The 27,945-nt window shown below is 44.7% G+C and overlaps 1 protein-coding gene across 1 annotated transcript in view; it reads left to right on the top strand.

The window, feature by feature from the left end:
* SUPT16H (SPT16 homolog, facilitates chromatin remodeling subunit) overlaps nt 1–27,945 on the top strand; it is a 3,088,153-nt gene that overhangs the window by 736,128 nt on the left and 2,324,080 nt on the right. The window contains exon 5 of the mRNA XM_044058195.1: nt 18,937–19,088. Within this exon, the coding sequence (XP_043914130.1) occupies nt 18,937–19,088 (152 nt within the window). The remainder of the gene's footprint in view (nt 1–18,936; nt 19,089–27,945) is intronic.

Raw genomic sequence — 27,945 nt, forward strand, 5'->3', positions numbered from 1 at the left:
GATCATTCCTCGGATTACTCTGATTCCTCAGCTGAAGAAATTCAGGATTTTCCTTCCTATTCTGATTCTGATGCAGAGGACTCCTATCCTTCTGCTTCTCCTCCAGAAGATTTTTCTTTTTCTGAAACTTTACATACCATGAGGGAGCATTTCAAGTGGGAAGGTCAAGACTTTTCAGATTCTCGGAAAAGGCTTAGGGAATTTTTGTTTCTGCCACAACATAGGCCCTTGGCTATTCCTCCTGTCTTAGATGTTGTTCAGGATGTTTTTTCTGAATCTTCCCTTAATCCTGATTCTCTGCCTCCGGCCCCTGTTAAGCCAGACAGGTATTACAGAGTTCCAGAAGCACATAAGTATTTGTATAAGAGTCCTAGAGCTGATCCGGAAACTATTATTCAAGGCCCTAAGGGTGTTAGGGCTTCTGTGGCTAAAAATCCAGTCCCTTTGGATAAAGATTCTAGAGCGTTAGGTGGGGAAAAAAAGTGTACACCTCCTCTACGTTAGCTATGAGGGCTTTGAATTGCCAATTTCATATGCTGAAGTATCAGAACTTTTTATTAGGCCAATTGAAATCTAAGGTGGATGCTTTATCTGAGGGTATAGAGTGCAAGGAGCTCCAGGAGTTGGTTCATGCATCAGATCAAGTTGGCAAGCATTCTTTGCAGTGTGGTTTTGATGCTCTTCAGGCTTCTTCTAGGGTGGCTGCTACAGGTTCAGTTATTCGTAGACATGCCTGGCTTAAGGATCAAAATTTGTCAGAACATGTAAAGGCTCGGATTTTGGATGCTCCTCTTCAATCTGAAGTTTTTTGGTTCTCCTGTGGAATCAGTTTTGAAAAAGATGGAAGATGAGGCTAAGTCTATGCAGACGGTCAAGGATTTTTTACAGGTGCAGCCCCCTAAGTTTAGTAGGAATTGGCCTGCTAGGGGATGGTCTTATCTTTCTTCGGATTATCAGCCTAAGGGCAGGTCTAGACGTGGTAGAGGCAGGGCTCACGCTCAGGGTTCCTTCAGACCTAGGACTTGGAGTTCTCCTGCACAGTCTTCTGGTGAGGGCAGGGGTCAGCCCTTTCGTAAGCAGACCCAATGACCTGTATCTTCCGCTGCCAGACCCTTCTTTACTGGCAGCTCCTCTAGGAGGAAAGTTGGGACTTTTCAAAGAAAACTGGAATTTGATCACCCAAGACAAATGGGTGTTGGATATAATAAATCGAGGTTACAAGTTTTATTTTCACACTTTTCCTCCTTTCAAAGGCATGCCGGATGTGCCTCCTCAGCAAAGGCTGGAGGCTCAGGAGCAGATTTCTTTACTTTTGTAGATGGAGGCAATTCAGGTGGTCCCTCCTTCAGAAGTAGGCCTAGGATTTTATTCCCGTCTATTCCTAGTACCAAAGAAAGGAAACACTTGGAGGCCAATTCTGGATTTGTCCACTCTCAACACCTACCTAGAAATTCCAAAGTTCAAGATGTTAACATTACAACAACTTCTGCCTATGATAGGCAAAGATCACTGGATGGTAACCCTGGATCTCAGAGGCCTATCTTCGCATCCCTATCAAGCCCAGCTGCAGGAGATTCCTGAGATTTCGGGCTGGTACTTCACATTATCAATTCTCTGCATTGCCCTTTGGCTTATCTACTGCGCCCAGGGTGTTCACAAAAGTTCTGGCTCCTGTGATTGCTTTCTTCAGACAGAGAGGAATACAAATTTATCCTTATTTGGACGATTGCCTGATTCTTGCTCAAAACAGACAAATTACTACAGCATCTCCAGTATGTAATGACAGTTTTAAGGTGCCTAGGGTATACTGTGAACGAAATAAAGTCCAGTCTAGTGCCCTCTCAGGACATGTGCTTTCTGGGTGTGACTGAATACAGCCTCTCAGATGGCATTTCTGACCCCGGACAAAGAGCTCTTCCTCTACTTCCAGCAGTTATCAGTAATGTCCAGGCTGACTGCAAGGACAGTCCTCCAAGCCTTGGGGTTCATGGCATCTTGCATTCTAGTACTTCCCAATGCCAAACTGCATATGAGGAAGCTACAATGGTATCTCAAAAGTGTGTGGCCTCAGCAATGCCACAGTTTGGACACTGTCATTCGGGTTATACCTTGCATCCAGAAAGAATTACTGTGGTGGGCTCAGGAATGTCACCTAAACAAGGGACTCTGTGTCCCGACCAGAGGCGAGTCAGATCCTAACGACGGATGCCTCGGACTTGGCTTGGGGAGCACACTTCAATGGAAAATGGATACGAGACATGTGGCCTCCCAAACTACTACATTTGCATATCAACATGAAGGAGATGTTAGCAGTTCAATTTGCTTTGATGGCCTTCAAGGAACTACTTCAGCCAGGACAGGTGTTGATACAAACAGACAACACAACAGTCATGTGGTACATCAACAAGCAGGGGGGAACCCATTCCTACCCTCTTTGCAGACAAGCAATGATTTTATGGGAGACTGCTCTGAGTTTGCGAATCAATCTTCAAGCAAGGTTTCTGCCAGGAGCACAGAACTCCCTAGCAGATATTTTGAGCAGGCAAATGGTGGATCCCCACGAGTGGAAACTGGATCCTCAGATTTTCAAACAATTGACTGTGGCTTGGGGAACTCCAGACATAGATCTATTCGCTTCCCCACTGAATTTTCAACTTCCAAAATTTTGCACAAAGATGTTCCACCCAGATGCTTGGAAAGTGGATGCTCTATCTTTCAGTTGGAACAACCTTCACGTTTATGCTTTTCCTCCTCTGCCTCTTCTCCCCAAGGTACTCTTGAAAGTCAGACGGGACAAGCCTTGCATGATTCTAACAGCACCAGACTGGCCACGTCAACATTGGTATCCTCTGCTGAGGAGTTTAATCCAGGAGCCTCCTTGGCTTCTGCCACAGGTTCCTCATTTGTTGTCCCAGTCAAACAATCATTTTCTCAATGTTCAGGTGCAGTCCCTCCATCTGACAGCCTGGCGTATTCTGTGATGGAGCCGGTGGGGTCTCAGCTTCCTCAACAGGTTTTAGATGTCATTTTGGAAGCTAGGCGGCCTAGCACTAGAAAAGTTTATGCTGATAAATGGAAGAGATTCTTTCTTTGGAGCACTGCAAAGGGCTTTGATGTTTCAGTGCCTAATTTGAGTTTTGCACTACAGTATCTTACTGAATTACTAGACAAGGGTTTGTCATTCTCTTCTGTGAAGGTTCATGCTGCAGCCATTTCTGCTCACTATGATTGTGACCCTCCTTTATTTTCTCATCCTTTGTTCAAACAATTTCTTAGAGGGGCAAAGAATATAAGACCCCCACGTAGAGCTCCTACTCCTTCCTGGGATCTCAATTTTGTTTTGGAGAAACTTACTTTACCTCCTTTTGAACCTGCAGCTACGTCTGAACTGAAGTTTCTGTCTTGGAAGACTGCTTTTTTGTTGGCCATTACTTCTGCTAGGAGGGTATCTGAATTGCAGGCTCTCATGGCAGTTGAACCTTTTTTGATATTCCATAAGGATAGAGTTTCTTTAGGGACTAACCCTACTTTTATGCCTAAAGTGATTTCTAGTGTGGCCTTGAATCAGTCTATTCATTTGCCTACTTTTTATGCTGACCCCCAAAATAAAGGGGAAAATGTCTTGCATTCTTTGGATATCCACAGGCAGTTACGTTACTACTTGAACAGAACTAAGGAGTTCAGACAGACTCAACAGTTATTTGTTTCTTTTGCTTTGAGTTCACAGGGGAAAGCTGTTTCTAAGCAGACTATTTCAAAGTGGATTGGTCATTGTATTGCCTTCTGTTATTCTCATCATGGGAAGGATGTCCCTGCTGGGATCAGGCCTCATTCTACTAGGGCTACTGCCACTTCTACTGCTTTTTTGAGGGGTGTAGCTACTAAGGATATTTTGGAGGCAGCTACTTGGAGTTCTGTACACACTTTCACTAAGCATTACCATCTCCCTCTCTATTCCAAGTCCAGGGCTGGGTTTGCCACTGCAGTTTTACAGGGCATATTAGCAGCTCCTAATGCTTTGTAATTGGCCAGCCTCCCTTTTCCTTTGCTTTGCTGCAGTCATGACCTGTGGGTAGAATCCCAATGTGAGACGAGTACAGTTTTGTACCTACCATAAATGTAGATGTTCGAGGATCTACATTGCTGCAGTCCAATTTTCCCTCCCTCCTTCCCCTCTATAGGTTGGGGTTGCTGGATTTCGTTGGGAGATATTCTTTACTTACACACTGGGGGTTGTTGGGCATTTCCTATTTTTGGCTTTGGCCTTTCTTTTTAGGCCTTCTGACATCTGGGGCAAGAAAGACTGAGGATATGGCGTCGGTCATGCGCTTAAGTACTACTGCATACTGACGTCAGCTCTAGGCGACAATGACCGACGCCAGCCTAGCCCTTTGGTATTCGGGCCGACCGAGGACAGCGGACTACCCACAGGTCATGACTGCAGCAATGTAGATCCTCGAACATCTACATTTATGGTAGGTACAAAACTGTACTATATATGCATTTCCCCCTCTACCAATCATTTCAAGGGTACTGCTCAAAATAAGGGAGGAAAAACCAAGGGCAAACTTGATTGCCCCAGACTGGCCACGCTAGCACTGGTACCCCCTGCTGCGCAGCCCTTCACCCCTGCCACCATGGCACCTACCTCAGATCCCATTACTCCTGACCCAGAGGAATGGAGAATTCATGCATTCACAATTGCAAACACTGAACCTACCAGCCTGGCTTATTCTCTGACCTCTCCTCCAGCTGCCAGCCTATGCAAACAAGTCCTGGATGTTATACTTTAGGCGAGATGCCCCAGCACTAGAAAATCCTATACTGACAAGTGGAAAAGGTTTTGCAACTGGATCCAGGCCAAGGGAGTCAAAACAGCACAGCCCTCTCCCTACCTGCCATCCTGGATTACCTAGCATACCTACTACACAGGTACCTATCCTTTTCTGTTAAAAGCCTCTGCCATCTCTGCTCATTACAGCACAGAGCCATCTCTCTTCTCGCACTCTCTCATCAAATAGTCCATAAGAGGGGTTAACAACTTGAGGCCACCCAGAAGAGCTCCTACCCCAGCTTGGGACCTTAATGTTGTGTTGGAAAATTTCAGCCCTACCCCCCTTTGAGCCTGCAGCTTCAGCAATATTAAAATTCCTCTCTTGGAAAACAGCCTTGCTTCTGGCCATCACTTCAGCTAGAAGAGTCTCAGAACCTCAAGCACTCATGGCTATAGAGCCCTTCATCATTTTCCATACTGATAGGGTCTCTGTCAGGACTAACCCCATCCTTCATGCCTTAAGTGGTGTCCAGTGTGGCTCGCAACCAAACAAGAATATGAAAAAACAGTTCATAAGGGTCAGGTCAAGAATATTACATGCTTTTGTGGCCCTATTAACACACTGGTTTAAGAACGTATAGGATTTTCCTACATATTGGGTAGGTACTGTAGTTTGAGGGGAGAGTTGGTCTTAAGTAATGGCCTTCATATTTATGAGGAGGTCTTAGTGTGTAGGAGCCTTGCAATGATTTTCAGGGTTAGTGTCCTGTAAAAGGCTTAAACTGACCATCTTGGTTGGTGTGACTTGTGGGTCTCTGGCAGTCTTTGTGGAGATAAGGTTTGTAACGTATGGAAATGCCACCACACACGCCATCATGCTTGAAGGCACGATAGGTGTAAAACCCGAAATGTAAACCAGTTCAGTAATTGCATAGATGTGGGTGCATCCCTGATGGAGATGCTCAAGGTTAGATGGTTTTTAGTTGACATTTCTTACCTTGACCAGAGCTACCTTTGTTTATCTTAATATTTTATGTTGTGGTGTCCAGTATCTATACTGTGCTTAAAAATGCACTAAGGGACAAAAGTCTTAAGTACAGAAGCTTTGCAAAGGATGGGCCTGTACCTGTGGTTCTAAAGAAAGTAGGATTGTCTCATGCTGACATACTGGATTCCTCTGGGATTGCAGCAACTAATTGGAAGTCTTCAAGTCCATGTACAGAAGCTTTCCAAAGGATGGCCTGTACCTGTGGTTCTACAAAAAGTGGAATTGTCGCATGCTGGCATATTGGATCCCTCTGGGATTGCACCAACTAATTTGCTCACTGTTGAATCTAACTTTTTTTTTTTTTATCTAGGCATAGTTCTCGAAGGAAAGATTCCACTCTGGGACCAGTCTTGTTTGCTCTTGTGACTGGTCTCTCCGCATATCCGTCATGGGTTTACATCCTTCACCTCCATGTGGACCACCAGCATGTTGTATTAATGTTAAGTGAAAGGGTCCTAAGGGCTTTTGGGGCATCTAAGATCATGGCACGTGAAGGACTTCTCATTGTCAGCCTGTTTTTATCCTAATCTAGTGCTTGTAAAGTCTGTGTGCCCGACACCAAACCATTGTTTGAGTTCTCTGGTGTACTGGATTTGAGATGACTTAACTCTTAGCGACTGTCTTTTGAAAAGAGTATTTAAAGGTGACATTGTGTTGATTTTTCATGGAGACTTTGCTTTCCTGAGTTTAGGATGCTTTAAGGATTTTTTTTACAGCTTCCGCTGAAGGCATTATAGTGCAAGTTTGTGTAGAGTGTAGTGGATGTGTGTTGTGTGGCTCACAGTTCATGTCTGCGAGAGTAAGGTTTCCATACTTGTTAAATATTTCCACTTTTCACAAGTAGCATTACTTGTGTTTAGGTAAAAGTTCACTGTCCGCTCAAGAAAACATTTCTAGTGCCCTAGAATATCAAATACCGTGAGGCCTTCAAAAGAAGGGAAACAAACAGGCTGACCTTGCCTTAGCCCAGAGACGGGATAATTGACATGTTCTCTCTCTAGTTTAGAGATGGTTGCCAAGGCTATACTGTGGAGGAATGTACAGTAGTCTCAAATATCCAAATGTCGTTTATCATAAACATCAGTCATCCAAACAGCCTTCCAAAGTTTATGGGCAGGAAAAATCATAGTCTAAATATGTAAACGTATGTATTTGGTTGTGCTGGTTTTTGACCTTGTACTACAGTAATGCACTGTACCATTTTGTACTTGCAGTAAATTTGTTTTATTGTTCTTGTTTAATGTTCTTCAAAAACCTTTTTAGAATTTTTTTAATCCTGTTGAATTATGTTTGATTAGCCAGACTGTCCTAGGTCCCAGTTGAGGTATCAAATCAGTACTACAGTAATTGCATATTTTCTTATGAAGGGTTACATGGCCTAACAGTTACTATATGCACTAAATGAGATTCTGTTTGGCAGGGATAAATCCTAACTAGTTTGGGCTGAGCTGTAAATGTGACAGTGGACAGTGCAGAGTCTGGAACAGCACAGAGCAGCTGGAGGCTAATAATATTCAACAGGAGAACATAGACTTATCCACTTCCACTGTTTTCCCACAAGCTTTATAGGCTAGGCAGGAAATATGGGGTGGATACAGTAGATGTTAAGTTTGTGTCTGTATATGCACTTGCAATCAAATGTGTATGTCCGGTAATATAGCAATTGGAGTCAGGCTGCAGCAGGGATGTATGATGTCCATCCTGTTCCTATGTTACAGTATTCATAATGTGGGATTTCCTGTCTCAGGCAACCCGATGTCAGCTTTTAGATAAAAGCTTAAGCCTGGCTTTTGTAGATGCGTGGGACGTCACATGCAGGGCCATAAACCAGGGACCATAAATGTGACATCTGCACGCACAGACCCCAAAACTTTTCAGCTGCAGACTACGTTTGCTTCAACTGTTTGTCTCCTATGACAGAAGACTTCAAAAGACAAGTACCTCATTGGGGGTTTTCTCTCATGTATACTTGAGCTTGGTTGCTGTAGATTTCCTGTTTTAGCCGATGTCTGAGAAAAGGAGCAAATGTAATTGCAGCCGTCAGATACTGCTCAAAGATTCTGACGACCGTGTGTTTTGTTTAGGTAAGGAGCATGACCATAAAGCCTGCTCCCTTTGTCAGTCTTTCGTGCCAGAAACTCTACGCAGCCATCTGACTGTAATAAATTTGTATTTAGAGAATCAACGATTAAGAACTTCTTACTTTCAGATGGCTGCCCATTCTGAACAACCAAGGAAGGCCAAGGTTTCCAGGCCTTCTCCCGATGCTGCTCCGCCATCGGCCATTTTGCTGACTACCGATATAGGACACCTGATTTCTCTGTGAACTTCAGTTCCTCTGGAAGAGGCAGTCACTGCAGCCATGGATAGCACGTTCACGGAGTCTATCCAGACGCCGGCCACAGCAGACTAGGGGGAACCATTAATTGGTCAGCCAACCGAGACCTCTCCTCCAGCCCAGGCCTTTGTCCCTATCCCCACTCCTAAGCCAACACCAACAAAGAAAAAGTAGTCAAAACACTTGAGCCCTATGCCTCAAGCAACTCCAAATTGGCAGTTTATCAATTCTTTAATGAAGGCCTATAGGCCCTGCACCTACCAACATTCCTGTACTGAGCTCTAGGCCAGCCTCTGATTCCTCCCTCCCTTTACTCACTATTCAAACGGGTAGAAGTAGAACCAGACCAGTACTACTTCCCCTTCTGAGGAATCAGTTTCCTATACGTCTCAAATTGCTTCATCTGTGTATTATTCCCCAGATATGCTCCATTGAGGGAGTTTCCCCACCAGAGGATATTACCTTTGGGAAAGCTATTTCAAAAACAAGAGCACTTCAAGTGCGGGTACTACCTTGATGACAGATGCCCAGAAAAGAGATGTTGAACTTTGGCAGCTCGAGTCTGTAGCTGTTCCTGCAGTGCTTCCAGCCTTTCTGGATGCCTTTAACTCAGTCTCTAAGAATCCAGAATCTCAACCTCCTGCCCCTAAAAGGACAGCTAGTTTTACAAAGTGCCTGATCAGAAGTTTCTGGTGAATCCTCCCCTTGCAAGACCCAGCAGTTGTTGCTGTGTCCCCAGTCTAGGCAGTTGCCTTCTGCTTCACTTTTGCCCACTGATAAGGACAGGAAAACCATGGACGGAATGGGTAAGAAGGTATACACCTCCTCTACCCTGGTTTTCAGGGCTATTAATTACCAAACCCATATGGTTTAAATATGCTGTGGACCTTGTTTCCCAGTCTTCCACCTTGCTGGCTTCTACCCCAGACTGTCCAACCAAAGCTGACATTGCATCAAAACTGTTTCTAGCTACACAAGTATCCAGATACTCTTAGGTGCAGTTATGATGCAGCAGAGGCCTCAGCCAGGTCTACTGCCTTTGCATCTCGCAGATATTCCTGAACTCGCCTACAACCTCTACCAGATTTTAAATCCAATATCATGGATGCTCCAGTGGACCACAACCTTTTATTTGGGGAAAATTCTGCAGAACTTTTCAAAAGCTTACAAGAAAAAAGCAAAGAGCTGCAGGACATTGAGCTTCCGCTGGTGTCCCTCTTCCCTAGATATTACAGGAACTATCCAGCTAAAACTTCCTTTGTCAGAAGGACTCCCTTTGCGTCGCATCCTTCCTTCCCTCTAGTCTTGTAGGGGATCCAGGAGACTGCCCTATTCCAGACCCCCCCCCCCCCCAGACTCCGTCCCCAGCCAAGCATCTCTTTGCAGACAGAGGGGGCCCCACTTCAGCATGACTGTCTTGCTGAACTACTTCTGTCCACCCACCTTGCCCTCTGCCTCTCCTTCTGGAAAACCATCACCTCAGATCGTTTAGTTCTTTCCATCATCCAAAAAGGTTATTTTCTATCCTGGAAGGAAAAAAAAAAACAAAACCAGAAAGCATTCCTTTTTCTCCAAAAAAAATCAACTATCTATTCCCTCCTATTGAAAGAACTCCTGACTCTAGGAACTATAGAACCAGTTCCCTCCAGACAGGAAGGACGAGGCTTATGTTCCCATCTATTCTTAGTCCCCAAAAAAGGATGGCCCTTGGAGGCCAATCCTGGATTTATCCTATCTGAGCCTGTTACTAAAGGTTCCCTCCTTCAGGATGCTCTCCCTTCAAACTCTTCTACCCCTCATTGTACCCCAAGCCCTTATGGTCACTCTGAACCTAAAGGATGCTTACCTGCGCATTCCTATCAGGACCTCCCACAGGAAGTTTCTGCGTATCATTGGCCTCTCTACACTTTCAGTTTACAGCCTTGCCCTTTGGCTTGTCTATGGCTCCCTGAGTATTTACTAAGTGCTTGGCCTCAGCCATTGCCTATTGCAGAACCCAAGGGAGTCCAAATCTACCCATTCTCATTCTGGCAGAGTCAGAGTCCATCCTAAAAACCCATCTTAAGTTCACCATGACTCTCCTTCACAACTTAGGCTTCGCCGTCAACCTACAGAAATCCTCTCTTCCTCAGCATGACAAAGATTTCCTAGGCTAAAGGATCGGAACAGACCTGATGAGATTATCTCTCCCACTGGACAGAGTGCAGTCTCTCTCCACCCATTTTCAAAGCCTACTTTCAGAATCTCATCTCTCTGCAAGACAAATTTCTGCAAGTCCTAGGTCTCATGGCAGCTACTATTCCCATGGTCCCATTAGCCAGGATGCACATGAGAAAATTCCAATGGTACCTAAAGAATGTGTGGTCTCGGAGCAAACATCCACTAGACAAACTTACTCCCCTTTTGCCCCGTTTAAAAACAGAACTGAAGTGGTGGATTCAGCAAATCATACAGAACCAGGGCATTCTTCTTCAGCTTCCTCCCCACCACCACCACTCCATCCATGCACAATAGATGCATCAGACCTAGGGTGGGGGGCAACGTTAAAGGACTTCAGGGTACAACTGCGCTGGACCCCTGCCCTGCAAAAGCAACAGTCAGAAAAATAACTGCAGTCTTTCTGACTCTAAAAGCTTTCTCTTGCAACCAGGGCTGCTCCACAATGTGACAGCCAACAACTTTTATGTGGTACCTCAAGCAAGAAGGGACAAAGGCATACCAGTTATGCCAGGTAACCCTACAAATCCGTGATCTAGCAGCCAGTCAACCTATTCCTGCAGGCCTCTTACATCCCCTCTTCGGAAAACAAGCAAGTGGACTTACTAATCGGAGCCTGGAGGGTGAATGCCTCCGCTTTCAGTGGAAGGGAATGTTCCTGTACGCCTTTCCTCCCTTCCCTCTAATACAAACGGTCCTACTGAAGATCCAGAAGGACCAACCAAAAATGTATTTTATTTTTAACATTTGTTGACCGGGAAAGTGGTCTCCCGGGAAAAATCTCACTGGTGACTCTGGCCAAGGCAGCACTGGTTCCCCCTCCTCTCCCTAGTCAAGGGCAATCACCATAAGTTACCTCACAAGGTGGACCTACTCGCACAACAAAAGTGAACTTGTATTCACCCCCAGCTGCTTTTGCTGCATCTAACTCTTTGGGTGATCAACTTCTGATCCCTTTCAGACATTACTCAGAGGGCGTGCACTCAGTCCTGAGGGAGGCTAGGAAGCCAACTACTAGGAAAAACTATTTGTCTAAATGGCAGAGATTCTCAAAATGGTGTTTCCTTAAGGGCAGGGACCCTATTCAGGCGGATCCTTCACTTGCCCTTGGATATATATGCGAGCTGATTAAGGAAGGACTAGCATATTCTTCAGCGAAGTCCACTTTTCTGCCATTTCAGCCTGCTTTCCTTTACAGCCACCATTGCTTTCCAGACTGGACATTAACCTTTTCCTGAGTGGTCTTTCATATCAGACCACCAAGAACACCCATTCCTACTCCCTGGGACCTCAATTTCAAGCTGGAAAAACTCAACTTACCTCCTTTTGAGCCAGCACAGCTTCTCTACAAATGTGCACATGGAAAATCATTCTTCTAGTGGCCATTGACTCCACTAGAAGAATGTCTTGACTACAGGCCCTCATGACCTGTCCTCCTTACACCACCTTACAGGATGGCAGGGTAACCGTGGCCACAAACCCTTCATGCCCAAAGTATTGAACGAACTATCCTTAAACCAGTCCATTCACTTACCTACCTTCTCTCCAATTAATACTGCAGAGAGGATCCTTCATTCCCTAGATGTACACAGACAACTGAGGTTCTACTTAGACAAAACTGTCCTTCAGAAAATCTGACCAACTCTGTCTCCTTCCACCCCAGGGCTCTGGGCAAGGCAGTCTCAAAACCCAAACAAACCCTTTCCTTTTGGATCAGGAAATCCATTCTGTTATGCTACTCATGTCATGGCAAACCATTGCTTCAAGGAGTTGGGGCTCATTCCATGAGAGGCATGGCCACCTCCAAAGCTTTACTTAGAGGGCTGGACACAGCCTCCATCATGAAAGCAGCTACTTGGTCTGCAGTTCACACTTTCACAAAACACTACAGGCTAGGCTAGGTCTCCAGGGCCAGCACAGGATTTGCCAGGGCAATCCTGCAGGGATTCCTGGAATCCTGTACCTCTGCCCCCCTCCAGTCACTCCTAAGCTGTGGGTACTGTCCCACAGTATGAATATTGCAACATAGGAATAGGAGGACATAGAGTAGTTGTGTAAAATCTTACCATAACCATATATGTCCTTCTCTTCCATGTTGCATTTTTCCTTCCCACCCTCCATACCCCCTCCTTTTTTTAATCTCTACTGGATGGTTGGTCTTTTGACCTCTGTACCCACTCCTTACAAGGTAATCTGTACAGCCCTTCAGGGACATTTGCTTCTTAGCCTCAACTTGTTGTTTTGCACACCTTACCCTGGGCTTCAAGTTCTGAGATCTGTGCGCGTAAACGTCAAATTTATGCTCCCTGGTTTATCGCTGTGTGACGTCCCATACACCCACAGTAGCCAGGCTTAAGCTTTTGTATAGGAGCTGATGTCACGTCGCCTAAGGCTGAAAATTCCACAGTTTGAAAACTGTAACATGGCAGAGAAGGACATTTATGGTTATGGTAAGATTTTACACAACTATTCTCTCTCTTTGTAGTATGGGAAAGAAACTGAGTGGAGAAGCTGAAAGAGTGATGGGTGTAGTTAAACTGTGTAAGGTTGTAATAACTGCTGATGAATATACCGCATGTTTTGTCAGGATTGACTGATGGGTGTAACTGAATGTAGTACAGCTGTTAAAAGGTAACTACCGTTTGTCTGGTCAGGATGGCTAGCTTGCAGCTGTTATTTTGGTGGAGTACTGTGGAAGTATTGGCATCGAAGGAAAGATTGGGATTTATGGATAGATGGTTTGGAAGAATTGGATTGGGACTTGATTTAGAGCTTTGCTTGCCACGTTTGTGGACTAGGTACCACCTGTTCTAATTCTACATGTAAACAGAAGGCTCCATTAAAACTGGAAAAGGAGACCTTGATTAGTGCCTTCATTTTATCTGTGAAACATGACTGTGTTTATGAAATATTTTAAGACTATCTGTTGATGTAAACAAGCAAAATGTCCCATTTGTAGATGTTCTTGTTTCTCTGTTGCAGTCATTACATTTGGGTTATCTACCTGCAGGTAGACCTCAGCCAGCCTGATTATCAAAGTCTTGGGTCTTGCGTCGGATGCTCTCTCTCCTTCCATGACGTCAGGTAATTAGGGCTATAAATCATGCAGCCGACGCCATTACATCATTCTTTCTTGCCACGCAGTGCATGAAGTAGAAGCAGTTCGCAAGTGCCAGTCGGGCAGCTCCTGAAATTTTCGTTTTGGAGTTTCAGAACAGAAGTCTTCAAAAAAACTAAGTACCCCACTGGGGATCCTTTTTCTTGCTCTAAACAGATGTCAGTAAAATTTAACAATTTTAATACTTTGTGGAAAGCAAATACCTCATAAAGGTTTTCATTTGTACTGCATTCCTTGCTTAGGCTCAGACTACGACGTCCCTTGCTGTCAGTTTTGTGCCTTATTCAATCCTCAAACTATTCGTCGGTTCATTTTTGCATCAAACTATTTCGGTACTCCATTTAATTACCTAGAAATGACTTCGGTAAGCCATCCAGCTACAGACATTCTGAAAAAACTTAAAGCTAAAGACGGACCGCATGGGTCCAAAGCTGCCGGCAATGCTTCCGTTAAGCTAGTTGCCAGTTCGCCAGTACTCTGGCGCTTTTGCAGCCCCTGATGCCCACTACTTCAGATTCGCAGGCCTCTACTGAGTTCCATTTGGAGCCAGTATGCCGTGAGATGCTTCTTCGACTGTTGAACCTGCAGTCGTGTCTACCTTGGATGGGTCTGTAGCCGCTGTGCAGGCACCGGCTTCTGAGGGTGTATTCAGGCCTACTGACTTGCATTTCAAACCGCCACTATCCTCTTCAAGGCCTAAAACTTGACCCATGCCTAGAAAACCAACATCCAAACCACATGGTCAGGCCCATATGCCTAAACAAATAAGAAATGCTGAAGATCTTATTACTGTAATTAGAGTAAGCCAGCTCTTCTCCCTGTAAGAGACCTAGAACTGATTTTCCTTCGGAGTCTTCTGATCAGGATTCTGAAATTGGTTTCTTCTGATGACCAGGATTTGCCCTTATCTACCCATGAGGATTCTTATGCAGAGGACTCCATTCCCTCTGCTTCCTCTCCAGAAGATTTTTCTTTTGGTGTAACTTTACACACTCTCCTGGGGAGCTGGGAAAGCCAGGATTACTCTGACTTCAAAAAAAGGCTTAGGGAATTCTTAATCCTTCCTCAACACAGGCCTTCAGCTATCCCTCCTGTACTGGACATTATTGATGATGCCTTCTTGGAATCTAGCTTGACCCCCAAACACTTTACCTCCAGCTCCCAGGAAACCTGACTGGTATTAGAGTACCTGACTCTCGCAAGTTCCACTTTAAGAATTCTACTGCGGACCCAGAGACCATTTCACAGGGACCCAAAGACATTAAGACTGCTGCTGCCAAAAAACCTATCTCCTCTGATAGAGATTCCAGGCCCCTGGACAGATTGGGTAAGAAGGTATACACTTATGCTACTTTGGCCATTAGGGCCTTAAACTGCCAGTTTCATATAAGTATCAGCAGCGTATTCTTGGACTACTTAAACAAAAAATGATGATTCCTGACTCTGCTGAAAATGAAGAATTGCAGTATTTAATGCATTCTGTTGAACAAGTTGGTAAACATACTTTTCAATATGATTTTGACTCTTTAGAAGCATCTTGCAGGGCTGCTGTCACTGGGTCTGTTCTTAGAAGGCATGATTGGCTTAAGGAGCAAAATTTGCCAGATCATGTTAAAGCTAAATTGCTGGCTGCTCCCTTAACCCAAGGCCGCCTGTTTGGCAACAAAGCAGAAGTACTTACAAAGATGGAGGAAAACGCTAAATCTATGCAAATTGTTAGATTTCCTGCAAGTACAGCCTCCCAGATTTAGTAGGCATTGGCCTAAGAATAGGTCCTTTCCTGTCTCTTCCAGGCCTTCAGTCCAAACCCAGCAACAGCAGACCTAGGCTATAGTCTCAAGGTACTCCCAGGCCTAAGCAGTGGGGTGCTCCCACTTCCAAAGCTGGAAGTAGTAAGACACCCCCTATGGTAAACTGTCACAATGACTTAACCTTAAACCTTCCAAGCCCTGCTGAACTGCCTTCTCCCTTAGGGGAAAAGATCGCCGTGCATGCAAAAAACTGGGAACTCATTACCCAAGACAAATGAGTTTTAAATGTAGTTTTTTCCAAGGATACAGATTCCACTTCCAAACCTTACCAACGCCAAACGGTTGGCCAGATCTACCCCCAAATCAGTGAGCAAAGGCTCAACAGCAGTTTTTTGTCTAAGTATCAGGGCCATTCAACCTGTCCCAGGAGAGGAATGGGGACAAGGTTTTTACTCTAGACTTTTCCTGGTACCCAGAAAAGACTGCTCCTGGCATCCTATCCTGGACCTCTCTATTCTAAACACCTTTTTGGTAATCCTAAAATTCAAAATGCTAACTCTTCAGCTGCTTACCATTCTAGGCAAAAATGCCTGGTTGGCAGCATTGGACTTAACGGAAGCTTACTTTGTATATCCCTATAAGGGAATTTTGCAGAAAATACCTACGCTTCAGAGCAGGCTTGCATGCACCATCATTTCTCTGCACTTCCCTTTGGCTTATCTACTCTGCCCAGGGTATTCAAAATGTGCCTAGCTCCAGTAATTGCATTCTGCAGGCAAAGAAATATTCAAATATACCCATACCTGGATGATTGTCTAATTCAGGTAGAAAGCCAGGACATACTATTAAGTCATCTAGCATTTGTAAAGAAACTGCTAACCTCACTAGGGTACACCATACACATTAAAGAAATCTCATCTAGTATCCTGCCAACAAATTGTATTCCTGGGAGCAAGCTTGAACACAACTTCCAGATGGCCTACCTCACACCAGAGAAAAGTTTATTTGACAGCCTACTTCAAACTTCTGGCCACAAAGACCCAGCTATCTGCAAGGAAAATACTTCAAGCCCTGAGGTCCATGGTCTCTTGCATCCTACTAATTCCATATGCAAGACTGCATATGAGGAAACTACAGTGGTATCTAAAAAGCTTATGGTGTCAACATTCTCAGGACCTGGAATCAGTGATTCCTATCATTCCTTGTATAAAGACAGACTTCCTTTGGTGGGCAGAGGCCTGCTACCACAAGGGACTGCCATTCACTCTACTCCCTGCCACTCAAACCCTAACAGACGCATCAGACTATGCATAGGGGGCTCACTTGGCAGGGCAGTGCATTCAGGGCAAATGGAACCAGAGTCAGATGCACCTGAATATCAATCAAAAAGAAATGTTAGCTGTACAGAATGCTCTGACAGCCTTCAAGGACTGCATTCTTCAAGGACCGTTATTGGTAAAGGTAGAGGCAACACCACTGTTATGTGGTAAATAGGGGAGAACCCACTCGTACTCTCTCTGCAGATTAGCCATGGCTCTGTGAAACACAGCTTTGAGCTACCAAGTGCACCTGTAAGCTCAGTTCTTGCCAGGCAAGCTAAATTCACTGGCAGGCCACCTAAGCAGAAATCTCATGGACCCACACGAGTGGAAACGGGAAACAATGATATTCAACCTTTTGCGAAACAAATGTGGGAGCCCCAGCAATAGACCAGTTTGACTCCCCTCAGAACTGCCAATTGGACAAATTTTGCACAAGGACTAGCCAGTCAAGCTTGGAAAGTGGATGCCCTGTCCTTCACCTGGGAAAGCCTCTCAGTTTATGCCTTTCCCCCTCTCGAAAGTTCTGCTGAAGTTCAAAGGACAAACCAAGGACAATTACTCATTGCACCAGACTGGCCAGTCCAACACTGGTGTACCCCCTCTTGTGCAGTATGTCACTGCTGGAACCATGGCACCTGCCTCAGACCCTTCCCTGCTCTCCCAGCTGGAGGCCCAGATTCTGCACCCCCAGCTTCAAGCCCTGAACCTTGCAGCCTGGCTAATTATCCGAGCTCTCCAGTACCATCCCTCAATAAGCAAGTGCCCAATGTTATTCTGGAGGCAAGGAGGCCTAGTATTAGAAAATCCTTTGCCGAAAAGTGGAAAATATACTGTTTCTGGAGCCAGACTCTGGGGATGGGCAGAACAGTGCCCAGCTTGCTGCATGTTCTTAAATACTTAAGAGATGCTCCACAAGGGCCTTTTCTTATCTATTAAAATTTATGCTGCAGCCATTTCAGCACATAATACCGAGCCACCCCTCTTTTTTTACCCCCTGCTGAAGCAATTCCTCATAGGGGCCAAACATTTAAGACCACCCAGGAGAGCCCCTACTCCAGCCTGGGACCTTAACTTTGTATTGGAAAAGCTCACTCTACCTCCATTTGAGCCAGCTGCAACTGCAGAGTTGAAATTCTTTTCTTGGAAAACAGCCTTCCTTCTAGCCATCACTTCAGCAAGAAGAGTGCCTGAATTACAGGCCCTCATGGCAATGGAGCCCTTCATCTTCCATGCGGACAGGGTGTACCTCAGGCCCAGTCCTTGCTTTATGCCCAGGGTGGTATCCAGTGTGGCCCTTAATCAGTCCATTCATTTGCCAACCTTCTTTTCTAATCCACAGAACAAAGAACGAATCCTGCAGTCTTTGGACGTGCACAGACAACTTAGATTTCATTTGGACAGAACTAAGCCTCAGAAAATCTGAACAGCTGCTAGCTGCCTTTGCTACAGGGGCAGAGAAGTCCATTTCAAAGTAAACAATTTCTAAGTGGATAGGCCATTGCATTCATTTCTGCTATAAGCACCATGGAAAATCTACCCCACAGGGATAAGATCACATTCCACCAGGGCTTGCATCTACTTCAACAGCCTTTCTCAGAGGTGTCCCTACGAGGGACATCCTAGAAGTAGCTACCTGGAGTTCTGTACATACCTTTACAAAGCATTACCACATGCCTATTTTTTCTAAATCCAGAGCTGGTTTTGCCACTTCAGTCTTGCAGGGCTTAGTAGCTGGTTCTAATGCTCTCTGCCTCCTCGATTCCTTAGCTTTGGGAATCTTCCCAAATGTAATGACTGCAACAGTGAAACACGAAGAACATAGTACAGTTGTGCACACAACATAAATGTAGATGTTCGAGTGTGTTCACTGTTGCAGTCCTGATTACCCTCCCTCCAGCCCACTGACTTCCATTGGCTATACCCTTCTTTTTGTTTACTGTATTTAAGCTTTCTGGTGTATTGGCTTTTTGTTGGAGGTGTAACCTTGTATATAATTGTTTCCTTTTATTGGGGCACCTGATATCTGGGGCAAGAAAAACTGATGTAATGGCGTCTGCTGCATGCTTTATACCCCTACTACCTGACGTCATGGAAGGAGATGGCATCTGACGCAGGACCCAAGACTTTGATAATCAGGTTGACTGAGGGCTACCTGCAGGCAGATAACCTAAATGTAATGACTGCAACAGTGAATACACTCCAACATCTACATTTTTATAGTAAGTGTACTCAACTGTACTTTACAGCTGTCATTCCTGAAAAGCACTTTCTACATTCCTGTTTGTATATTTGTAGGGTTTAATATTTTGGACTTGAGGCTTAACTGATATCTTCATTGTCCCTTGTTTTTAATTTCATGTATCAACAGAAAATACGTCACAGTAAGTTGGCTGAACTTGTGGAAAAAGCAATTGAAGAAAAGAAGTACCTCTCTGGAGCAGATCCATCTATGGTTGAGATGTGCTACCCTCCCATTATTCAGAGTGGAGGTACCTACAATCTGAAGTTCAGTGTAGTCAGGTGAGTGCATGCTAAAATGCTACATATCGCTACTTGGCAGTGCAGTTCTCGGCCTGTGTAGTTTGGCATTTTTTCCCTGAAAGTATTCATAGAATAGTTGGTCTCTAGCAAGCTTTTCTGACTAGATAAGTGGTGATTGCTGTATGCCACTGTTAAGTGTCGTGTTTCTCATTTGTGGTAAACCAGATCATCTGACATGGATCCATCCTTACCATTGGTCAGGACTGGGGCTGCACGTGCTCAGTCTGCTTAAATTCTAACCTTGTACGTTGAGTGGTCATGGTTCCAGTAGTCTAAGCTGCATGGTTTATTACTTATGGATTTGACCAGTGGCCAGCTCCCAACTTTCCTCTTGCTCTAGCCACATAAGAAGTGGTCAGGGTATCACAAGCTTCAGAGCTTTCTTGCCACCAGAGTGCACTCTGTGGCCTTTCTGGAACTAATTGTCAGTTGGTGATCCTTCAATACTGGACAGATAAGTACTCTTTTGGGGATAACCATCCCCATCATTTTTTATGAAGTGAATTATTTCCTTTTGGTATAGGGGAGCACTTCATATAATCGTATTTTTTGTAATGGTGAATGTCTAAATCCATCAGATGCAGTTGAATAATATGGTTAGAGAGTTGGTGTGCATCATGGACTGGGAATTTTCGGTTACCCTGCTTGTGTACAATCTCTTAGTCTGTGTATCTAATTAGCAGAGTATGTGAGGCCTAGTTAAGATATTGACTATGAATCTTCTGAACAGGATTCTATTTCTTCTGACTCTTCTAATGAACAGGAATGGTCTATACCTACTTATGAGAACTCTGATGCAGAAGATTCCATTCCTTCTCCCCCTGAGGATTTTTCTTTTGGGGAAACTAAATTTACATACCTTAAGGGAACATTTCCACTAGAGTGTCTAGATTTTTCTGAATCTAGAGAGACTTGGGGATTTTCTCCTCCTTCCTAAGCATAGGCCTTTGGCTGTACCTCCTGTTCTAGACATTGTAGATGTTTTTTCAGAATCTAGTATGACTCCTGATTCTCTGCCTCTGGCTCCTTGTAAGCCAGACAGATACTACAGGGTTCCTGACTCCCACAAATTCCTTTTCAAAAATTCTGTTGCAGATCCTGAAACCATTTCTCAGTGTCTCAAGGGCATTAAGGCTTCTGCTGCTAAAAATCCTACCCCTTCTGATAGAGATTCCAGGGTGCTGGATAGATGGGGTAAGAAGGTTTACACTTTTGCAACCTTGGCAGACTTTTAAACTGTCAATTTCATATGCTAAAATTATCAGCAGCATATCATGGGACTGCTTAAATAGAAAAGGATGTTGATTTCTGACTGTGTGGAAAGTAAAGATTTACAGGATCTATTGCATTCAGCTGAACAAGTTGGAAAACATTTTGCAATGTGGTTTTGATTCTTTGGAGGCCTCTTGCAGGGCTGCTGTAACTGGGTCTGTGCTAAGAAGGCATGCTTGGCTCAGAGCGAACTCTGCCTGATCATGTTAAAGCAAAATTGTTGGATGCTTCTTTACAACAGGACCGTCTCTGTGGTAATAAGGCTGAAGGAGTTCTAAATATATGCAAACTGTGAAAGATTTCTTACAAGTGCAACCTCCAAGATTTTGTAGGCACTGGCCTACTAAGAACTGGTCCATTCCAGTTCTTTCGAGAGCCACTCAAGTCAAACCTAGACATTCCATAGGTATCAGGTTTCAGTCCCAAGGGACTTTTAGAACAAAACAATGGGATGCCTCTTCCAAATCTGGAAACAAGACACACCTCCCTATGGTAAGCAGTCTCGATGACTTCCCTTTACACTTACCAAGCGCTTACCTTTTAGCCGCCCCTTTGGGGGGAAAACTGGCTCTTTATGCAAAAAATTGGCAACATATAACCCAGGACAAATGGGTTTTAAATGTAGTATCCCAGGGATACAGATTTCATTTCCACACGTTGACTATTCCAAAATGTATGGCCAGACCGGCCCCCAAACACAAGTCCTTCCCCCATGAGCATGGGGGCTATTCAACTGGTACCAGAAGAGGAAAAGGATCAAGGGTTCTATTCAAGACTTTTCCTGGTACCCAGAAAAGACAAATCTTGGTGTCCAATTCTGGACTTAACTACTCGAAACACCTTTCTGGACGTCCCAAAATTCAAGATGCTGACTCTTCACCACCAGTTACTTCCTTTGCTAGGCAAAGATGCCTGGTTGGCAACTCTAGATTTAAAGGAGGCTTACCTGCATATCCCAGTCAGGGAATCTTGCAGAAGATATCTCCGCTTCAAAGCAGGCTACTTGCATTACCAGTTCTCTGCACTGCCCTTTGGCTTATCTGCTGCGTCCAGGGTCTTTGCAAAGTGCCTGGTTCCAGTAATTGCATTTTGCAGGCAAAGAAATATTCAAATATAGCCATACCCGGACAATTCTCTAATTCAGTTAGAAAACAAGCACATTCTTCTAAAATATCTGGCATTTGTAAAAAGGGTTCTAACTTGTCTAGGGGGTACACTATAAACGAAAAGAAATTACAACTGGTACCCTCTCAAAAAATTACATTCCTGGGTGCAAGTTTGAATACAAATGCCCAGATGGCTTTCCTTACGCCAGAGAGGCAAATTCATTTGGTGACTTTAAACAGGTGGCCACAAAAACCATGCTTTCTGCAAGGCAAATACTGCAAGCCTTGGGGTTCATGACCTTCTGTATACTTCTAATTCCGTATGCAAGACTGCATATGAGGAAACTTCAGTGGTATTTAAAAAGTCTATGGAGTCAGCATAGTCACAGCCTGGCAACAATGATTCGTATTATACCTTGCCTGCTTCTAGAGTTCCTGTGGTAGGCAGAGGCCTGCCACAGGAACAAGGGACTGCCATTCACACCACCCCCTGCCGCCCAAACCCTAGCTACAGATGCATCAGATTATGCATGGGGTGCTCATCTGGCAGGGAAGTACATTCAGGGAAAATGGAGCCCAAATCAAATGCACCTTCACATAAATCCAAAACAAATGCTAGCTATACAGAATGCACTGATAGCTTTCAAGGACTACCTTCATTTAGGGCAATTACTGATAGACGGACAACACCACAGTTATGTGGTACATAAACAAGCAGGGAGGTATACACTCCTACCTCCTTTGCAGACTAGCCATGGCATTGTGGAACACACTGCCTTGAGCTGTCAAGTACAACTACAAGCTGAATACCTGCCAGGAAAGCTGAATACTCTGGCAGACTAAGCAGAAATCTCATGGACCCACACGAATGGAAACTGGAACCACGGATTTTCAACATGTTGCCATGCAAATGGGGGAGCCCAGACATAGTTCTGGGGTGAGGCAAAAAGATCCATCAGTTGGACAAATTGTGCACAAGAACTCATCACAAAAAAGCCTGGAAAGTGGATGCTTTGTCCTTCAGCTGGAAAAAACCTATCAGTCTATGCCTTTCCCCCTCTGCCTCTGCTCTCCAAAGTTCTATTAAAAGTCAAACAGGACAAACAGAGAATGATTTTGATTGCTCCAGACTGGCCTCGCCAGCACTGGTACCCAGTCCTGCGCAGTGTCATATTCCACTGTGGCACCTGCCTCAGACATCTTACTGTCTCAGCAGAGCAACCAAGTTCTGCACACTCAGCTCCAGACTTTGAATCTTGCAGCGTTGCTAATCACTTAAATTCACCCTTAGCATCCCTCAGCAAACCTGTGATGGATGCCATTTTGGAGGCGAGAAGACCTAGTTCTAGAAAATCTTCTGTGCCTGGAATCAACCTCAAGGGATAAGTGCAGCACTGCCCAACATTCCTCAGATTTTGCGTTACTTAACTGAGATGCTTCACAAGGGCCTGTCCTTTTCCATAAAAATCCATGCCTCGGCCATTTCAGCTCATTACAACACAGAACCTCCCCTCTTCTCTCATCTGCTAAAGCAGTATCTCAGATGGGCCAAAAACTTAAGACCACCCAGGACAGCTCCAGCCCCTGCCTGGGACCTTAATTTTGTATTGGAGAAGCTCACACTCCCTTTTTTTTCGAGCCAGCTGCTACTGCAGACTTAAAATTTCTCTCCTGGAAAACAGCTTTCCTTTTAACAGACACTTCAGCTAGAAGGATTTCCGAGTTGCAGGCTGTTATGGCAGTGGAGCCTTTCATTCATGCGGACAGGATATTTCTCAGAGCCAGCCCATCCTTCATGCCTAAGGTGGTATCCAGTGTGGCTCTTAATCAGACAGTTTGCCAACTTTCTCTCCCAATCCACAGAACAAGGGGGAGTGGATTCTGCATTCATTGGATGTACACAGACAGCTTAGATTTTACTTAAATTGGACTAAATCTCAAAATCTGAACTGCTGGTAGCATTTACTGAATGGACAGAGGGAAAGGGTATTTCAAAGCAAACCATTTTAAAATGGATACACCATTGTATTCATTTCTACTATAAGCACCATAGAAAAACTATCCCCCAGGGGATCAGATCCTATTCCACCAGGACTGCATCTACTTCAACAGCCTTTCTTTGAGGTGTTCCTACCAGTGACATCCTAGAAGCTGCTACCTGGAGCTCAGTTCATACTTTCACCAAATATTACCATTTACCACTTTTCTCTAAATCCAGAGCTGGCTTTGCCACTGCTGTCTTGCAGGATCTTATAGCTGGTCCTAATGCTGTAAAATTCCCTCCACCCAACCATAGCTTTGGGAATCTACCCAAATGTAAGAACTGTAACAGTGAAACACGAAGAACATAGTACAGTTGTGTACACTTACCATAAATGTAGATGTTAGTGTATTCACTGTTGCAGTCCTGGTTACCCTCCCTCCAGCCCCCTATTTTTCTCTGGCTATACTTCTACTTTCTTTTATTATGCTTAAAAGCCCTTTTGATGTATTTGCTTTTGGTTGGAGGTATATTTTTTGTTAATTTTATTTGCTCCCCATTTTGGGGCACATGACATTTGGGTCAAGAAAATCTGTTGTAATGTCATCGGCTGCATGTTTTATACCCCTGATGTCATGGAAGAAGGGACAGCAACCGACGCAGGACCCAAGACTGTCAATCAGGCCGACAGAGGGCAACCTGCTAGCAGATTACCCAATTGTAGTGACTGCAGCAGTGAATACACTCTAACATCTGCATTTATTCTAAGTGTACACAACTGTACTTTATCTGCCTGCAGGTAGCCCTCAGACTTTTACTGGTACCCAGAAAAGACAGCTCCTGGCGTCCTATCCTGGACCTCTCTAGTCTAAACACCAAAATTCAAAATGCTAACGCTTCAACAGCTTCTTCCTATGCTAGGCAAATATGCCTGGATGGCAACCTTAAACTTACAGGAAGCTTACATGCACATTCCAATAAGGTAATCTCGCAGGAAATACCTGCGCTTCAGGGCAGGCTGCATGCACTATCAGTTCTCTGCACTTCCCTTTGGCTCATCTACTGCGCCCAGGGTATTCAGTGTCTAGCTCCAGCCATTGCATTTTGCAGGCAGAGAAATATTCAGATGTACCCATACTTGGATGATTGTCTGATTAAGGCAGAAAGCCAGGGCTTGCTATTAGAACATCTGTCATTTGAAAAGAAACTTCTAACTTCATTGGGGGTACACCATAAACAAATCGCACCTAGTACCCTGCCAACAGATTGTATTCCTGGGAGCAAGCTTGAGCAACTTCCCAGATGGCTTTCCTCACTCCAAAGAAACAAGTTTGTTTTGCAACCTACTTCAAACTATTGGCCACAAAGACCCAGCTATCTGCAAGGAATATTCTTCAAGCCCTGGGGTTCATGGCCTCTTGCATTCTACTAAGTGAATATGCAAGACTGCATATGAGGAAACTACAAAGGTATCTAAAAAGCCTATGGTTTCAACATTCTCTGGATCTGGAATCAGTGTTTCCTATCATCCCTTGTATAAAGACAGAATCTTTGGTGGGTAGAGGCCCGCTAACACAACAAGCGGCTCCCCTTCACTCTACCACCTGCCGCCCAAACCCTAACAGAAGCATCAGACTATGCATGGGGGGCTCACTTGGCAGGGCAGTGCATTCAGGGCAAATGGAACCAGAGACAGATGCACATGCATATCAGCCAAAAAGATACGTTAGCTGTACAGAATTACCCGACAGCCTTTAAGGACCACATTTTTCCAGGACAACTATTGGTAAAGACAGACAACACCACAGTTATGTGGTACATAAACAAGCAGGGGGTTACCCTCTCTGCAGACTAGCCATGCCTCTGTGGAGCACAGCCTTGAGCTACCAAGTGCACCTACAAGCTCAATTCCTGCCAGGCAAGATAAATTCACTGGTGGACGACCTAAGCAGAAATCTCATGGACCTACACGAATGGAAACGAACCAAAAATATTCAACCTCTTGAACAAATGGGGACTCCAGAGGTAGACCTGTTTGCCTCCCCTCTGAACTACCAATTGGACAAATTCTGCACTAGGACTTTGTCAAGCTTGGAAAGTGGATGCCCTGTCCTTTACCTGGGAAAGCCTCTCTCTTTCCTCCTCTGCCTCTCCCCTTGAAGGTTCTGCAAAAGATCAAACGGGACAAGCCAAGGACAATACTGATTTCACCAGACTGGCCAAGCCAGCACTGGTTATCCCTCTTGTGCAGTATGACACTGCTGTAGTCATGGCACCTGTCTCAGACCCCTTCCCTGCTGTCCCAGCATGCGGGCCAGATTCTGCACCCACAGCTTCAAACCCTGAACCTTGCAGCCTGGCTTATTCCTTGAGTTCTCCAATAGCATCCCTCAGTATGCCGGTGCTAGTTGTCATTCTGGAGGCAAGGAGGCCTAGTAGAAAATCGTATGCTGAAAAGTGGAAAAGATGCTGATAGTCTTCATGTTTCACTGTTGCAGGTTATCTGCTTGCAGGTACCCCACAGTCAGCCTGATTATCAAAGTCTTGGGTCCTGCGTCAGTTTCTGCCTCATCTTCCATGACGTAAAGTAGTCAGGGGTATAAATCATGCAGCTGACTCCATTAAATCAGTCTTTCTTGCCGTGTGGTGCCCGAAGTAGAAGCAGTTGGCAAGTGCCGGTCGGCAGACTCCTGAAATATTCGTTTTCGAGTTTCACATCTGAAGTCTGCAACTAAGCTAAGTACCCTGTTCGGGATCCTTTTTCTTGCTCTAAACCAATGTCAGTAAAAGTTAATTGTATTTCTTGTGGAAAGCAAATACCTCATAAAGAGTTTCATTCATACTGCATTCCATGCCTAGGCCCAGACCATGACGTACCTTGCTGTTGGTTTTGTGCCTTATTCAAACCTCGTATTATTCGTCGTCTGTTCATTTTTGCATCTAAATATTTTGGTACTCGTTTCAATTATCCAGAAATGGCTTTGGTAAGCCATCCGACTACAGACTTTCTGAAAAAAAACCGCAAAGATAGACTGCTTAGGTACAAAGCTGCCAACAGTGCTTCTCCTAAGCTAGTTGCCAGTTCGCCGGCACTCAGTGAGGCTACATCAGATTTGCAGGGCTCTACTGAGACTCATTTGGAGTCCGGTATGCCGCGAGATGCTTCAACTGTGGAACCTGCGGATGTCTCTACCTTGAATGGGTCCGGAGCCACTGTGTAGGCACCGGCTTCTGAGGGTGTATTCAGGCCTACTGACTTGCATATTAAACCAACGCCATCATCTTCAAGGCCTAAAATTCGATCAATGCTTTGAAAACAGACACCCAGACTGCATGGTCAGCCCCCTATGACTAAAAAATAAATAAGAATGGCTGAAGACCTTATTACTCTGACCAGGGGATGCCACCCTTCTCCAAGAGACCTAGAACTGATTTTCCTTCTGATTCTTTTGATCAGGATTCTTAAATTTCTGTTTTCTTTGACCAGGAGTTGCCCTCATCTACCTATGAGGATTCTGATGCAGAGTACTCCATTCCCTCTGCTTCCCCTCCAGAGGATTTTTCTTTTGGTGAAACCTTGCATACTCCTAGGGATAATTTCCGCTGGGAAAGCCAGGATTACTCCGACTCCAAAAAGAGGCTTACAGAATTCTTACTGCTACCTCAACAGAGGCCTTTAGCCATCCCTCCTGTACTGGACATTGTAGATGCCTTTTCTGAGTCTAGCATGGCTCCTGACTCTCTACTTCCTGCTCCCAGAAAACCTGACTGGTATTACAGCGTACTGGACTCTCATGTTCCTCTCTAAAAATCCTACTGCGGATCCTGAGACCATTTCAGAGGTACCCAAGGGCATTAAGGCTAATACTGCCCAAAACCTATCCCCTCTGATAGAGATTCCAGGGCCCTGGATAGATGGGTTAAGAAGGTATACACTTCTGCAACTTTGGCCATTAGGGCCTTAAACTGCCAGTTTCATATGTTAAAGTATCAGCAACTTATTATTGGATTGCTTAAACAGAAAATGATTCGTGATTGTGCTGTAAGTAAAGAATTGCAGGATTTGATGCATTCTGCTGAGCAAGTTGTAAAACGCACTTTGCAATGTGGTTTTGATTCATTAGAGGCGTCTTGCAGGGCTGCTGTCACTGGGTCTGTACTTAGAAGGCATGCTTGGCTTAAGGAGCAATCTTTACCAGATCATGTTAAAGCTAAATTACTTGATGCTCCCTTAAACCAAGACCGGCGGTTTGGTAACAAAGCAGAAGTACTTAAAAAGATGGAGGAAAAAGCTAAATCTATGCAAAGTGTTAGACTTCCTGCAAGTACAGCCTCCCAGATTTAGTAGGCATTGGCCTTCTAAGAATTGATACTTTCCTGCCTCTTCCATGCCTTCTCAGTCCAAACCCAGAACCAGCAGAACATGCAGGCTTCAGTTCCAAGGTACTCACAGGCCTAAGCGAGGGGGGGGGGCTCC

This window comes from Protopterus annectens, chromosome 16.part0 (genome assembly GCF_019279795.1).
Source record: "Protopterus annectens isolate FY-2018-M chromosome 16.part0, PAN1.0, whole genome shotgun sequence".
Lineage (NCBI taxonomy): Eukaryota > Metazoa > Chordata > Ceratodontiformes > Protopteridae > Protopterus > Protopterus annectens.